Source organism: Dermochelys coriacea, chromosome 6, assembly GCF_009764565.3.
Source record: "Dermochelys coriacea isolate rDerCor1 chromosome 6, rDerCor1.pri.v4, whole genome shotgun sequence".
NCBI classification, from domain to species: domain Eukaryota; kingdom Metazoa; phylum Chordata; order Testudines; family Dermochelyidae; genus Dermochelys; species Dermochelys coriacea.
This window is the reverse complement of record NC_050073.1, coordinates 64298499-64315417: the sequence shown is the minus strand read 5'-3', so window position 1 is coordinate 64315417 and position 16919 is coordinate 64298499. Positions and strand designations below refer to the sequence as shown.

General features: G+C 42.7%; 1 protein-coding gene across 7 annotated transcripts in view; it reads left to right on the top strand.

The window, feature by feature from the left end:
* STARD9 (StAR related lipid transfer domain containing 9) overlaps positions 1-16919 on the top strand; it is a 184268-nt gene that overhangs the window by 99792 nt on the left and 67557 nt on the right. For all 7 annotated transcript variants that reach the window (XR_006282342.1, XR_006282341.1, XR_006282340.1 and 4 more), the window contains exons 11-16: positions 1158-1255; positions 1697-1894; positions 2271-2368; positions 6701-6778; positions 8402-8476; positions 10828-11007. Coding sequence is in view for 4 of the 7 variants with exons in the window: in XM_043517537.1 (XP_043373472.1) it covers positions 1158-1255; positions 1697-1894; positions 2271-2368; positions 6701-6778; positions 8402-8476; positions 10828-11007 (727 nt within the window). In the remaining 3 variants the exon portion in view is untranslated. The remainder of the gene's footprint in view (positions 1-1157; positions 1256-1696; positions 1895-2270; positions 2369-6700; positions 6779-8401; positions 8477-10827; positions 11008-16919) is intronic.

The following is a 16919-nucleotide window of genomic DNA, read 5'->3' as shown; positions in this document are numbered from 1 at the left end:
TGCTCTCTTACATACAATGAAACTCCCCCACCTTTTCTGCCCTGCCTGTCCTTCCTGAACAGTTTATATCCATCCATGACAGTACTCCAGTCATGTGAGTTATCCCACCAAGTCTCTGTTATTCCAATCACATCATAATTCCTTGACTGTGCTAGGACTTCCTGTTCTCCCTGCTTGTTTCCCAGGCTCCTTGCATTTGTGTATAGGCACTTGAGATAACTCGCTGATTGTCCCTTTTTCTCAGTATGAGGCAGGAGCCCTGCCCTCTCGCGCGCTTCTGCTTGTGCTTCCTCCCAGTATCCCACTTCCCCACTTACCTCAGGGCTTTGGTCTCCTTCCCCCGGTGAACCTACTTTAAAGCCCTCCTCACTAGGTTAGCCAGCCTGCTTGCGAAGATGCTCTTCCCTCTCTTCGTTAGGTGGAGCCTATCTGGCTCTCCCGGCTTTAAACGCTGTGACTCTTGCTGTGAGGAAGTGCCAGTCTCTGACGGCCACTCATCATGTGTCTGTTGTTTGGGGGATACTCATATCCCTCAAAAATGTGCCCACTGTAGTAACCTGAAAGCCAGGGCATGGCATGACAGAGATCTCTGCCTCAAGATGATTTTAATAGAAAAGTCCCTTCAGCCTACTCCTCAAAGACCAAAATCAATACCAGCAGATGGTTCCCCAAGCAAAATCTCTGCTAAGGGAGTGCTCAGTCTTCCAAAATTTCCAGGAAGCGAGCAACTACTTCCCCTCATAGGGACACTCAGAAAAAGAACTGATCCCTGGCGAGGTCGCTATCCTCGGTGACTCAGTGCTAAACAGGGTTGCATGATGCACTGAAGGAACAAGAAAGTATGTTCTATGTTCCTCCTCCACTAGCCACTTGCAGCGCCATTGTTCTGTCTCTATCTCAGCTGAGCTCTGCATTTAAAAAGGGTACATGTGGATGTGATGAGAGTGTAACCTTGAATTGCTGCCCTTAAAATACGTTCCTCTTATGCTACTTTTTAATGTAAAATGCCCAAAGCATATACTGTTTACTTCTGAGGTTTGAATTCTTCCATCCTTGTACCTGTAGAGAACATGTTCTCATTCAGGCCTGCCCTGGCATGTGTTAAATATTAAGTATAGTCACACAGTTTGTATTTTGTCCCCTGATATGTGTCTTAGTGAAAGAGCTGATCCCAGTTATTGCAAAGATCGAATTACAGAAGGTGCCAACATTAACAAGTCATTGGTTACTCTGGGAATTGTCATCTCCACCTTAGGTATGTGTAATGAATATTTTTTGTTTTGAAAGATATGTTATGCACAAAGTTATGCACAAAGCCACAAGACCCCTTATTGTGTGCTGTATTTGAAAAGTGTGTTGGATTTAGAATACTGAGCCGAGGAGAACAGCTCGGTGGCCCCTTCATGTACTAGTTTGACATTATAGAATGAAAATAGCCATCATTAGAAAAAATGTAGTGATTTCTAAAAAAAAGGTTTTCAGATAAGCAATTGATAATGGTTTAAATACTTTAATATCAGAGGACAGACAGCAGGACAGTGTAAAATACAGTACTAATGACATGTTTATTATCTCAGCCAATTAGGATGCAGAATTGAGAGTAATAAAGGCACACTAAATGCAGAAGACAAGAAATTGCTATCTGAGCCCATTGAAGATAATCCCTCTCAGAAAATGTCTATTGTATTACCTACAGCACAAAACTCTCGGCTATTCAGCATCTGCCAGAGCATAAACAGCATAACTAGTGAAGTGGACAGCCATGTGAGCAGTCACCCTCCAGGCAGTGTCAGTGGGCATAGGCGTCAGGCTTACATCCCGTACCGTGACTCCATCCTCACCTGGCTTCTGAAGGACAGTCTAGGGGGCAACTCCAAGACCATCATGATTGCCAGTGAGTTCAGCCTTCTGTTCACTTCATATGTGGTGTGGTATACTGAAAAATAAACCACTACTGTGGTGTGAGGTCCATTGCATCATTTGAGCCTTGGTCCTGCAAAGGTTTTTTTCACCTACGCTTAATTTCATGCACAGGGAATAATCTCATTGAAGGAAATCACTGGAACTAAATTTAAGATTAAACGTGCGTCTTTCTAAGATTGGGGCTTTGATCAGCACTATTATAGGATGTGTTTATAAATTAAGGGATTTTGATAAGTCATTCTCTCTGGACTTGAGAGAAATCCCTAAAGACGTTTTAAGTTTTGATAAATTTACGATTTTTATAAAAACAGTAATCTCTATAAATCTATTTTATTCTTCATTTAAAGCCATCTCTCCTGCTAGCTCCAGCTACAATGAGACCATGAGTACTTTGAGATATGCCTCAAATGCCAAAAACATTATTAACAAGCCCCAGGTGAATGAGGTGAGACACCAACTTCTGATTTTATTTAATTTTTATATACGTTTTAAATTTATTTATCATACCTACCAAACACAGTCTGAGCACATTTAAGTAATTGAAAGACACAAATATAACCTTATAACAATGGGCTTTGACCAATGTCAGCATCAGACTCATCTCTAGATCATATGTCAAAAAAGAATTGTTTGTAATTGATTGAGTGCAGTTTATATAATTTTGTACCTCCTGACTCGTGAGACATTCCTGTTTTGTATCCTTTCCGTTTTCATCCCTGTTGTTTGTGACTTTTCATTACAAATATGTTTACTATGGGCTTGTCTATAGAAACACTTTGTTCGCCACAAGCTGAGGTGTAAATCTACCCCACGTTAGTCTACCACGCACAGTGTCCATGTGTACCTTGCTGTCATGCACTGAAAATTCCCCAGTGCACTATGATCTACTCCTGTTTCAAAGCAGAGTACATTTATAATACAGCATTGAATTACATGATCACATGCTATATTTTCCACAGGACTTCAGCTTTATTCAGTGCACGGGCTGTACCTGCTTTGGAGATGACTCAGGGTTGTATATTAAAGGTTGCTCTTGTCTGTAATTTGAAGGTGTATAGTGAATAAGGTAGAGAGTTGGAGGAAGAGAGAGGATGGTCTTATGGTTAAGATAAATGTTGCCCTGGAGAACTAGATTCCATCCCTATCTCTGCCGTGGAGTTCCTGTGAGATGCTGGATAAATCACTTAACCAAACTTTTCCCAGGTGGTCTCTGTGTGTTCCTCATTTTCTGGGTGACTGACTTGAGACCTGGGATCTGATTTACAGAAGTGCTGAATACTCACAGCTGCAACTAAAAGTGAATGAGAGCTGTGCTTTAAACATGCAAGTTGCTATATAATGCTAAGTACTGAGAAAATCAAGTCCTAGGCATCTCTGGTTGGTGGAACCTTTTGACCTTAATCTCTCTGGGCCTCATCTCCCCATCTGCAAAATGGAGATCATAGCATCCCTTCACCTCACTGGGTGTTGTGAAGATAATTCAGTTAATGTTTGTGAAGCACTCAGATCCTGTAGTGATGGACACCATAGAAAAGCTCCAGAGGAAATTAATAATTCTGTCTTCAGAGCAGGGTTTTGAATAGCGTGCAAGAAATAAGGCCTGGGTCCATACGTTGAGCAGTGATGATAAAGCAAAAATATTGAATAGCAGCTCATTGAACACCATCTATCTTGGTCACTGAATGAGAATGGGTTCTTGTGCAGGGAAAAAAGCATGTGATCATGTAATTAAAGACTTGATCGTAATGCATACACACTGGCTGGCTGAATTAAGGTTGCAAAGGCAACCTCATTCTGGCATTTTCTCAATTTGAGTTCTTGATTTTACAACCCTATTAATGTCCTTTTAACATAGCTTTGTGTGTGTAATTTTCTAGACTTGTACAAAAGAAAAATTTAGACAAATTTCATCGTGTGGCATCATATTGACCCCCAAGTTTGTCATCAGCAACGCTGGAACCTTTAGATTCACCACACAGACCTCTGTAAGCTGTACTGAGTAACTGATAGTATTAGTGGACCTTTATGGTCCTTTATGTGGACCAGTACTAAAGGAGACTGGGGGACACACTTTGACAGTGGGTTTCACTGATATTTTCTGACAGCAGACAGATGTTGGGATTCAGGAGATTTTAGTTTTGTTTCAGAGTGTGTTCTAGTAGGCACAGACTCTTCTTCCCGTTTCTCCAAATGTGACCCTTTATGCCCTGTCCCCTCCAACCTGTCTCAGTTGCAATCTTGCAACCCCTGGCTCCTTGTCTTAGTCCCATTCTCCTCATTTAGCCAGTCTCCACTCCCCAGGATTCTCATCTCAGTCCCGGTTTCCTTATTCAGATAGTCCTAGTACCCCCCTTCTGAGCTCCTTGTCCAGTCTCTCTCCTGCTTTCCTCCCAAGTCAACCTCACCAGGCTCCTCATCCAGCCTGTCTTCCCATACCACCTCCCTGGCTCCTTTCCTCAGTCTCACTTTTTCCTCAGTCTTTTTGCTCTGCCAATTCTAGTTCTTCCCTGGCATCCCGGGTCTTGGTTGGATTTATCCCCTCTGTTCCTCCCCTACCCCAATTTCTTAGTTCCTGTATCCTTGGCCAGCCAGTCCCAGCTTCCCCCAAGCTCCTTGTCTGATCTTGATGTCCTCTGACTCCCAGTCAACTGGGTCTGCATCCCTCACACTTCCGTCACTGGATCCCAGTCCTAGTCTTCTTGCCCAACCAGTTCCAGCCTCCCCTCCCTCTTGGCTCCCAGTTTCCTTGCCCACCAATTCCAGTTGCAACTCTCTGCCCACCCACCTTCAGTCCTAGTCTAACCAGACTCCTTGGCCTGATTTGCTCCTATCCTTCCCCCTGCACTCCATCCAGCTTTTGTCCCCTCTGCATTCAAGTCAGATGGCTTCCTCCTCCACTCTGCATGGGGGGGTGGTCATTGAGAGCAGGAGAGACAAACTCTCTGCTCTCAGTTCCGGTGACTAATCCCACCCCACCCTGGAGCAGTAATTTCAGGGAAAGTTCAGTTTTGCCCCTGTAGCCCTTGGCTGGCGCATTCTAAATTGCTCTGTGGGGATGGTGCATGTCACACAAGAGCTCTGTTCAGTGAAGACAGAATCTTCAGAGCTGTTAGCTGCTAAAATCAAAGAAGTCTCTTCCGAACATGTGTCAATCGCAATTTTTCAAAGGCTTATAACTTGACCCAATTTGGACTGAATTTCTCAAGAATGGCAAATGGCACATTCCTGACATAAAGCCAACGCCTTGCCAGATTTCAAGCCCAAAACATAGGGGGCACTAGATCTTTTCAAAGGAAAGCTCTTTTTTTTTTTTAACATGGGCAAAATATTTTTTTTTTCTAGCCTTATTCTTGGAAATGGTTGAACCATTTTGGCTGAAATATTTTTATTTTTATTTTTTTAATGCTGAAGCAGAAGGATGAGGCATGGAAAATTTGAGCCCAAATGGTTAAAAATTTGGCAAAGTTTTAAGAACTGAAAACAAGATCTTATAATGGGAAGTATCAGGCAATATTAATTATAGGTGTTGCTAAGAGCCCCAATCATAATACTACATTGCCTTGATTCTATAATCCGGATTCAGGCAAAATTACCCTTGAAATCTGTGCAGGGAGTGAGGGCTGCAGGATCAGTTCTATTAGAACTCATAAGCAGTACCTATATATGGGAGTAGTCCCATTACATTCAAACGGCACTACTTGTGTGACTATTTGTATGAGTCCTTGAACTTCAATGAGCGTTGAATTGGGCCCGTAGTTATCTCCTTCCTACATGTGTGTTCTCCTTCTTTGAGACTGAGTCCTTTGATGAAAAGCCTTCTGTATTTTATGGTTCCTGAGAGAGTCTATGGAAGTACAGTAGATTGTAGAATAAATGTCCTTTTTGTTTCCTTGTACAGTGTTATTGGAGAGAGAGGATGGCCCATTGGTTAGGGCACTAGCCTAAGCCCTGGTCTACAGTACAAATTTATGTTGGTATAAATACATTTCCCAGGGGTATGGAAAATCGACACCCCTGAGCAACGCAGTTAATCCGATCTAACTCCTGTTCTAGACAGCACTATGTCAATGGGAGGGCTTCTCCCATTGACATATAGCTACTGCCTCTTGGGGTGGTGAAGTGCCTACGCCGCTGAGAGACTTTCTCCCATCAACATAGTGTCTTCACTAACCGCTACAACGGTTCAGCTGCACTGCGGCAGTGCTGTAAGTGCAGACAAGTTCTAAGTCTTGGGAGACCTGGGTTCAATTCCCTGCTCCATCATAGGCTTCCTGTGTGACCTTGGGCAAGTCACTTAGGCTACATCTACACTTACAGGAGTGTGTAGAGAACAAGCAACCACATGTCTAGCTACATGCCACAGTGAAAGGCTCCAGCAGTAGGGAAGCAGCAGGGAAAGGCTCCAGCAGACTCTCTGTGGTGAGGAAAGGCTTTGGTATCGGGGAAAGCTCTGGCAGCAGTGAGGTGCCAGAGCCTTTCCCTGCTACCTCTCCCCTGCCAGAGCCTTGCCTGCTGCTTGCACTTTTCACCATGGAAGAGAGAGGTTGTGGCAGCAGGGAGGCAGAGGTATCCTCAGAGCTCTACAATAATTGGGGTACAACATAAGGAATGGCAGCTTTTATTTAAAATTCACCCCCCCAATAGAAAATCTGAATTTTATTTTAACGTCCTTTCTTAACAGAGTTGTTTTGGAATAACCATCTGTAAGGGAAGTCATTGTCTTCTTTTACTAGATTATTTTTTAAGTATGATTGATAATCATCTCTTAATGTTTCAGGATGCAAATGTAAAACTGATTAGAGAACTCCGAGAGGAAATAGATAGATTAAAAACTATGCTGATGAGCTTTGAACTGGTATGTATGAATTCTTATCTTAACTGAACCCTCAGTAATGCTTTCAGTAGCTATACAACCATAATTTTATATATTAAAATTTTCTTTACATTTGTTGAATGGGATTGGGAGGGAATGATTCTATTAATTCCTTTAGTACCTTTATCATGGTTTTGCAGCAGCTGCACCTCTGCCAGAAAGGCTACACTCTCTGGTATTGTTTCTTAATGACCCTTAAGCATAAGCTGTTGAGCAATTATTAGAAAGGGCCTCCTCTCAATCTGTAGGATGGATAGGCTGATTTGGCTAGCCAAGCAGACCCCTACAGTGAAATATACATTCCATTATACAGTACAGGAGCACCAGGCTAGTAACAAAACCAGATACAATATTAATAATTAATAAAGAGCATGACCACACTTGTCATAGTCCTTTTCTAAGAAAGTGACTAATAGGTAGTTTAGGGTTAGAACAGAGATGGGCAAACTACGGCCCATGGGCCACATCTGGCCCGCGGAACCCTCATGCCGGTCCCCCTGAGCTTCTGGTCCTGGAGGCTAGCCCCCGGCCCTTCCCCTGCTGTTCCCCCTCCCCCACAGCCTCAGCTCACTGCACCACCAGCACAATGGTCTGGGCAGCAGCGCAGCCACAGAGCTACAGCCTGACCCAGTGCTTTGTGCTGCGCAGGTGGCGTGGCAAGTTCCATCGGCTGCCTGTCCTGCTGCTCCGATCTGCGCAGCTGTAGCGCCACCAGTGCTCCAGGCAGTGCAGTAAGGGTGCAGGGAGCAGGGTGGGTTGGCTAGAGGGCAGGGGAGTTTGGGGTGGTGGTCAGGGAGCAGGGGTGTGGATAGAGGTCAGGGCAGTCAGAGGGCAGGGAACAGTGGGGTTGATTGGGGGAGGCAGTCAGGGGCAGGGTTCCGGGGGTGGTCATGGGACAGGAAGAAGGGGTGGTTGGATGGGGCAGAGGTCCCAGGGGGGCAGTCAGGAATGAGAGGAAGGTTTGGATGGGGCGGAGGGTCCGGGGGTGGACAGGGAACGGGTGGATGGGGCAGGAGTCCCTGGGGGGGGCTGTCAGGGGGCGAGTAGTGGGGTGGTCGGATAGGGGCCAGGGACCAGGCCATGCCTCGCTGTTTGGGGAGACTCAGCCTCCCCTAACCGTCCCTCCATACCATTTCGGAAACCCGATGTGGCCCTCAGGCCAAAAAGTTTGCCTGCCCCTGGGTTAGAACATAGCCTGCGTTCCCTGGGAGACGATGGGAACTGACTCAGACATAAAATACAGCTAGCATTCTTTGTGGTTTTCGTGCATGTTTGCTGCTTCATTTGGACCAGCTGTGAGCTTTAGCACATGTGTTACTACTCCTCTTGCAGGTAGAGGCCAAGACTACACTAGCTCTGAGCTTCCCCACACAGAGACAGGGTAGTGCAAAAGCAGTATTTAACTATTCTTTCACAGTATCATACAAGGAGTAAATAACTAGAAAGTATTTCCTGAGTAAATTTGGAGGGTAAAATCAAATGTCTGCCTACATTATCTTTAATTTGGTTGCTTCACTTCTCTGACATCAGTGTATTTGACAGAACTTGCCTGCCTGAGTTGTGAGTAAGAAAACGGACAGATTTCTGTAATATTTGTTTGTACAGAGGAATTCTAGCCCTTCTTGGAGTGATGACAGAGATGGAAATCTGACAGAATTGGTTCTTCAGAATGAAATGAAGGTGGGTATATTTTATTAATCTCCCCTCACACACACTTTGATAGGGACAGTGATATCTTTTTTAAGCAACGGAAAAAATGTTCCCATATTAACGCTTTTATGCCTGCTGGTGGAATATTCATATTTTTCAGCAACAGTCTTTCATAAAACTTCCATTCAACTGAATGGCAGGTATAGTGCATTTAATTCTCAACAAGCATTTAAAATTTCCTTAATCGTACATGGTAGAGTTTTCATATCTATGTAACCTAGCCATTTTAGAGTTTTCTATAGCACCAATCACTGTAGAAACAATGTGCTTCTCAGGTAAATTAGTTGTATGAGTTGAGATACCAAGTGGACTTCAAGGAGAGGAGTTTTCTACCCTTCTCCCAGAAGTGGTTAGGAAGACAGAAATGAAATGAAAAGTGATAATTCTGTTGTCTGCAAGTACTTCCTGAGGGGCTAGCTACCAAGCTCCATTTGAGGGCAGAAGAGCTTTGATCTTGCAGAATTCCTAAACAGCATAGGGCTGAAGCTCTGCCTCTCACCAAACTGACTTGGTCAGCAGCAGTGCAAACTTCTCCCGCTGCCCCATCATTTCACTGTCAATCCTCACCTTGAAAGACCACATCTTGGGGGTGTAATAAAGGGGACACGTGTCAATTTAATCTAATATCTGTATGACTTATTTGTATCTACTGTTTGTTACAAGTAGCACCCAAGATTACTGTAACTTACAGAATTTAGCAAAAAAAAAAAGCACTTTCCCTTTTTAAAGTTTGTTTAAATTGTGCTTTTGACTGTTCCACTGTTTTCCCTGTACAGTCCATGATACAGCACTAATTGACTAGCAAAAGAAAACTTCATAATTATAAGCAAGGGTACAGAAAAATGCTCAACTTTTGTTTTTAGAGAAATATTTCATAACAATCACTATTTAAAGAATGTTCTGCTAGAACTGAAGTCTTTAAAAATTGGTCAGTTTTGAAAAACTCAAGCTGACAGTGTCCCTTTAAGTCGTCATGGTCTAGTCTGTCATTGACCCCTCTGCTAAGACCATCAAAACCTGTGCCAAATGTGACTGTAGTTTTGTGATATGGACTCTTGTCCTTTAAGACCTGAACTGAGACCACCAATGTATTTCATAAAGTTGCTGTACAATTATCCAACGGTTAATGACATTTAGACTACAGAGATAACATTAAGGACAAGAAATCACCACTAACCTGAAGTGGATTTGAAGATCTTAATTTTAAAGTTCAGCGAGGGTTATAACAACACAAACAAAGATTATTTTAAAAGTTATGAAAAACACCTTGAGAATGTATCCTTTGATATTTTGGAAAAAGTTTTGAATGAGCTAAGTTGGTGGTTCTCAGACTTTTTTTTCCACAGACCACTTGAAAATTGCTGAAGATCTCAGCGGACCACTTAATGATCTTTCCAAATATTGTTTGTACCGTTAGCTAACTTCCGTAAAGTGCTTTGGATAAAAGTGCTATATAAAATCTTGATAAAAATTAATTTTTTTTGTTCTAAAAAGCAAAAGCACACCACTCATATTTTAATATCAGTAGTCTTACCTTTCTAATGCAATGGATGTGCCCTCTCTTCCCCACCGCGGCCACCCCGAGCTGGGACTGGCAAGGAGTGGGGGTCTCTCCTCCTCTCTCCTGCCACGGCCGCCCCCGAGCTGGGGCTGGGAAGGGGGGGGGGGGTCTCAGCTGGGAAGCAGGGCCGTCTCTCCCTGGCAGCTGCAGCCCTGGAGCTGAGGAAGATCGCCTCTTTCTCTGGCCACCGCAGCCCTGCACATCCCAAATTCCCCCCTTCCACCCGCTCTTCTCACCCCACTGCCACCTACTCTCTATTCCTTCCAAGGCCACCACCTCACCTTACATGTGCATCTTCTCAAGGGTCCAGCCATGCGTGCGTGGCTCCACTAATTAGGTGGGTGGCCCTTCATTCTCTCGTGTGCGCCTGCCCACGCATGCACCTTAAAGGGAACTATCCGTGGACCACCTGAATGGAGCTCATGGACCACTGGTGGTTCATGGACCACCGTTTGAGAACCTCTGAGCTAAGTCACAGTTTCCCCTTGGATTGGTGCAACATGCACCTGCATTTTTGCGCACATGAAGTACATTTCAGGTGCAATTCTAATTTTGTGTCTAATGATGTGCTTTTCACCTAGAATTGGAAGTACCTAGGTTTGCACCCACAATTCAGTGGAAGATAGAAATTTCGCAAGAGTAAATTGCATCAGCAAAAGGGAAGCTGTCCTTTTGGAAAAAAATGATTTTTTGAGATATACCTAACTTGCTGTGTAAATAAAGTCTTTAGTGTTAACTTCCTTTTCTGACCTTCCTTAAGATTGAACAGCTGACCAAAGACTGGAGCGATAAGTGGACTGACAGGAACACCATAATGGAAGAATACAGTGTGGACATCAACAAAGAAAAAGCTGGAGTGATAATAGATTCCAATTTACCTCATTTAATGGCAGTGAATGATGATATCCTTAGTACTGGAGTTGTGCTTTATCATCTCAGGGTGAGACATAATCACTTGTTTCATTTTGATTGACTTTCAATAGGTGTCTTTCCTTTGAGAATAGAGAACTCGATTGGGTGGCATTACAACGGCAATTATCAAACTGCAAAAAGCTGTATTGCAAGACACACACCAAAAACTCTACAAAAAGACAGTCACATTGGTAACAGGACAACAGTAAAAAACAAAGGGGAAACCATCTGTTCTCCACCATCTGTACAAAACAAGATGCATTCAGCTGAATATTAAGATGATCTTTATCAGTGCATATGCAAAACTTATGGAAAAGTGAGTGTGCATACATGCAAAAGCAAACTAGGTGCCCAGCTGCCCGGATATGCATGCAAGCAAATGTTTGCACACACACAATGTGTGCATGTCACTTTTTGTGGGCTCAGTCGCATTTCAGGGCAATTGCTCCTGTATTCCCCCTCCTCAAGCTGTCACCTCTCTTGGGCAGAGACCCATGTCTCTCTCCCTCCTGAACAGTTTTTTTTTTTTTCCAGGCTGCACAGTTCCCTGCCTACGTTGTGTTATCCCTAGCAAGTCAGACTGCCTAAAGAAGCCAACATCTGTGTTTTAGCATAATTGCCAGCAGTTATAAGCTACCACACAGCTCTTTATAAGGAAGCACATTTATTCTTAAGGTGAAAGCATTACAGAGAAAACGTATAGAAAAAGTTCTTGTGCATGCTAAAAGCTTTCCAGATGTTACCCATCAGTTTTATGGGACCTTAGTAGGCCAAAGTCCTTCCAGTTTTTCCCAGGGATTGGACCCCCTGGGACAGAAGGTTCTGTCCATTTGCTGGATCAGAACAAAGGCCCTGAGTCAGTTTGAACTCAGGCTATCTATCCAAAAGTCTCCTCTTTGTCTTTGGGTCTCTGTAGAATCAACTTTGAAATACTTTATATGTGCCTGTCTGGGTGGTGGCACTTCTCTGGAGTGAATTTGCGTATTCACCCTCCACTGTGCTTAGTTTCTGGAAGGCAGTGGTCAGCCTCCCCAATGGTATTGCATACAATCTCAGGCCCACAATGATGCATAAGTTTAATACACTAAGATTTCCCTAAAACATTGCAGGAAATTGCCATATCTGTCACCGGATTAATTGTTTGTGTCAAAGTATGCATGCAGAAGCTTAAAATTTGGCCAGGTGTTATAATATAAACATGTTGTTACAGCCTTTACATGGAATGAGTGATGATAGTAGCCAGGAACACCAGAACCTGTGTAGAAGTTGGGGGGTGGGGCTATCGGTGCCAGAACTGTGGCCCACCACCGGTACCTCCTCTTCTCCCCGAGGCCCTATCCTCTGGCCAGGCTGGAAGCCAGAGCCGGGCTGTGGTAAGAGTCACCCAGGGAGCCCAGGGCTTTGCTTAGGAGCAAAGTCTCACTGCAGGTCCTCCCAGTAGGAACCACTTTTTAAAATGGGACTTAGGCTTCTAGGTCACTCGGGTCTGATTTTGAAAAGTATTTGCCACCTAAACAGGCAGATAAGCTTCAGGTGGGACTTTCGAAGTGCCTAGCACTTAGCTGCCATTGATTTTTATGATTTCCCATTGAAACCAATGAGAGTTATCTACCTGGCTGCTTTTGAAAATCCAACTAAGCCCTTATCTGCGTCTTTAGATATGCTTAAATATCTCTCAAAATCTCATTCTTAGGCACATCTGAAAATTTTACCCAATCTTTTAGACACCAGGTTTTTTTTTTTGGCTGCAGCATGCCACTTTAACTGTTTGATGCCGCAAGCTAGTACTGACATACAGTGACATGGCACATCTAGCTTGCCTACTATAGACAAAAGGTGGTTTGCAACATGCATTTGTTTCACTGACATTTATCTTTGACAGAAAATGCTGCAAACCCTCCTCCTTCTTTAGAATCCTAACTTTTTTTTCTGACCACAAACGTGACTTGGAGATCATGTCAGCGCAAAGATCACAATTATTGATTTAGGGCAATGCTTTTTTCTTTGTGTGATATTGTGGAGAATATTGTCTGGGATAATTCATCCTTTAAACAACCTGTCAGGTTATAAATGCATTCGATGAAGTGAGCTGTAGCTCACGAAAGCTTATGCTCTAATAAATTTGTTAGTCTCTAAGGTGCCACAAGTACTCCTTTTCTTTTTGCGAAAACAGACTAACACGGCTGCTACTCTGAAACCTGTCAGGTTATATGTTAACCTGGTTTTTCAGCACAAACAAAAACGTGTTTGAGGGAAATGTTACTAGCTTTCTTGTCCTTCAATGTTATCTCTGTAGTCTAAATATTTTGCTCTATAACACTAGTTTTATGTCTTCCTCTCTGATTTTCAACTAATCTAAAACTGAAATTCAAAATGAATCATTATGGTAACTGCCATTGTTGTTATGGTAAACAATGGTGTACACTTTGAACTGTCACTCACATTACTTATTTATTATTACATGATTTCTTTTCTTATTACATGTATTAATCCAGTTGTCAAGTCCAGCAACTGTCTCTGAGAGCTCCTGTAAAAGAGTGCTGTATGCTGGGATCCAGTTCAGGAATGGTGTGCCACATCTGTATTAACAATTCTTATGAGCAATGTATTTTTCTTCTTCCTTTTCTAAACTAACTCCTTCCTTGTCTTAAACTAGCCTGTAAGCAACAGGCCATTTCAAATGGCAAGAACATTTTGTCGAGACAAGGTGGGTGAGGGAATATCTTTTATTGGACCAACTTCTGCTGGTGAGAGAGACAAGCTTTTGAGCCACACAGAGCTCTTCTTCAGAGCCTTCAGAAGAGCTCTGTGTGTGGCTCAAAAGCTTGTCTCTCTCACCAGCAGAAGTTGGTCCAATAAAAGATTTTACCTCACCCACCTTGTGTCTCTGATATCCTAGGACCAACGGTTACAATTACATTACAGAACATTTTGTCATTCACATACTAAGAATGCAATTATGCTGTTCTACTGTGTGTGTTAATTGCCCTGGAGGAAGAATATATTGCTCCACCGGAGCAAAAACCTGCTTTAGATGCCTATGAAACCTGCTTCAGAAAACAGAAAAGCACTGTTAGTTTAAAATGTGATTTTTGACTTAAAAATGGTATAGCTTTTAACTAGGGCTGACATTTAACTGCTGTTAATGCCTACAATAAACACACAGCACAATTAACGCATTAATTTCTTTAATGCACGTTAATCGCAGACCCTTTGGGTGGGAGGGCAGCATGAGCTCCTCCAAAGAACCTGTCTGGTCAAGTGCAGTAACACAAGCTGCCACCAAAGGGCCGGAAAAGGAGGCTACAGAAAGTAAGGCAGTTCTCATTCCTGCGTTTTTAAAGTAAAAACAGGACATCCAGGGGCTCACCAGAGCAGCCCCCTCCCTCATAGGGCTCACCCGAACTGCCCTCCCCATGCCTGCTGTGGCTGGAGAACGATTAATTGCGATTAATTTTTTTAATTGCTTGACAGCCCTACTTTTAACATTAGTGCTGTAGAAGGCATTGGGTTGCACCTCTGGTGGAGTTCCTGAGGGGTTCAAAATTTGTATTAGGTCAGATTGCAGTTGCTCAAAGCAATGGTAACTTCAATTACGCTGAGGATAGGACAACCCAAAAAGTGGCCAGTACTGGCTAGAAAGGGAGTCTGGTCAGGGCAACCAGTGAGTGCTCTGATTCTGCACCTCCCATCAGCTTGGCATTGATGGAGCTGTGATGGAAATTAAAGCTGCACCATGCAGAAACCCTACAAAGGCAATTGTTTGCACTCCACAGGGATTACCCATGAGGCACAAAGGGGTGTAACTGGAGCAAGGAGGTATAACTTACCCCTTTCTCTGCCAACTTTTTTATAGTTGGCCCATGATTGTAGTTGCAAGACAGTTTAGGTCAGTATGTTGTTGTTCAAGGAGTCTTGCATTTAATGGCCATGCCCTCCATGCATAGTGTTCTTTGTGGAACAAATTCAGATATCAAAGACAAAATTTTTAAATTACCCTCTATATATGAGCCTGCAAATACTGAACACGTACATACAAATCAGGTAGTTACATGGGGTTTTGTATTCAATTTGCAGGTGTAGGTTTAGAGGCCCATTTGAAAAATTGGCCTGGGTGATTTGTTTCTTGCAAAGGTGCATCTTTCAAGAGTTCTTGCTCTTTGCTTTGACACTTTTCTTATTTGAAAATTGTAACATTTGGAATTTGTGCTTGTAGATCTTTTCAGTGATTCATTCTCACATTTGGTCTGAAGTGCCTGATTTTCTGGCTGAATGCTTTTATTTGAACTAAATATGTAGGCATAACCCTTTCTTCCATTGTAAAAAAAATAAAATAAATTTGTAAATTGCATACCCGCAACTTTGGTGCTGCAGTCCAAAGGCAGAGTTTTACTACTACTTTGAAGGTGTATTACCAGTGAGGTGAATGCAACTAAAGGTCTCCTCCATTGATTGGCATAGAATACATAGATATTGTAACTGACAAGTAGTCTGTGAAATTATTTTTGTTAGCCATTTCAAAATAAATAATTGAAAGTATTAGTGATGCAGCTGTAAATGTCAATGTTAGTAGACATTCATATTGAATTTTGACTACATTAATCTCAACTGTATATAGAAAGTAGTCACTACTACTTAAAGCACACTTTTTTAAAGCTAGTCCTTCCATATTATAAAGTACTGATTTGCAAACAGTAAACTATTCCATGTGCTACTTTTGACAAAACCTAAAGTGGTTAACAGATAACCATTTTAATGGAGAAAAGCTAGTCTGAAGGCTCACCGATAGGACTCATATAAGGCCTCTTATTAAGTTTGTTTCACTTATACTAACATCTTTGTCTCCTCTCTTTCTTTGCTCCTAGATGATGCCTTTTCTTTTCTTTGTGCTTTGCCTCTTTTAGGCTCTGGTGTCTGTTACTTCCATCTGAACAACAAGAAGGTAAAATTTAGTGTTCCTTATGTTTTTGTGCAACAGCACTGCACATCATTCTATACTTTTTTTCCGAGAAGAAAAGGGCAGCCAACTTTGAATCATATTGTGCAAGAAGTGTGTTCTCCATTATTCTCTCCTTGTGTCCTACTTCAGATACAGTAGATTTTACAACAGCTCAGCGACATATTGTTATTAGCTGTTTTTTGTGAAGAGTAGCTTTTTCCTTTTGATTTTAATAGCTCATTCGGGTCTGAAGTTTAAATTGTAGGGTCTATTTGTATTGGTGTAAAAAGGATTAGTCCATTTGTGTAGTAAAGTCTTTTGAGAGATGTGTTTTTCAAAACTGAAGTGCCAAAATATTTTCCCTAATATAGTAAAAGCTGTGTTATCCGGCACTTTACCAACTGGAAAGCTCTATAAACTGGCATTTCTGATCCTCATTCAAAGTCCAGTTTATAGTGTGGTTGGCACGGGCCCGGCAGGCTCCCTACCTGGCTCCGCATGTCTCCCCAGAAGCGTCAACATGTCCCTGCTGCTCCTAGGCGGAGGAACGGCCATGAGGGGCTCTGAGTGCGGGAGGGGGCTCGGGGCAGGGGGTTAAGGCAGTGTTCCCTCTAATTTTTTCCATCCATATGCGGAATGAATTTTGTTGTGTGCACCATATCGAGGTATGTGCGGATGTGCGCCACCAGTAGAAACCAAAAACCTAGATATAATTATAATATTTTTTAAAAGTTACCATAGGGATAATTATTCCAGCCAGGACAGGTTAGGCATTTTAGAACTCACTACTCAAAGAATTAAATTTAAGCGTAAGAGAAATAAAAATTATGAAATGCATAGACCAGTCAAAACACTAAAACAACACACTTTGGAAGAAGTATCAAGAAGTAACAACAATACAAATATGTATTGGGAAGTGAGTGTGAAAGACAGGGTGTGCGCGCAACGGAGACGTGCTGCAGGCACGTGTGTTGCCCCTTGAAGTACACTGACCCCACTTT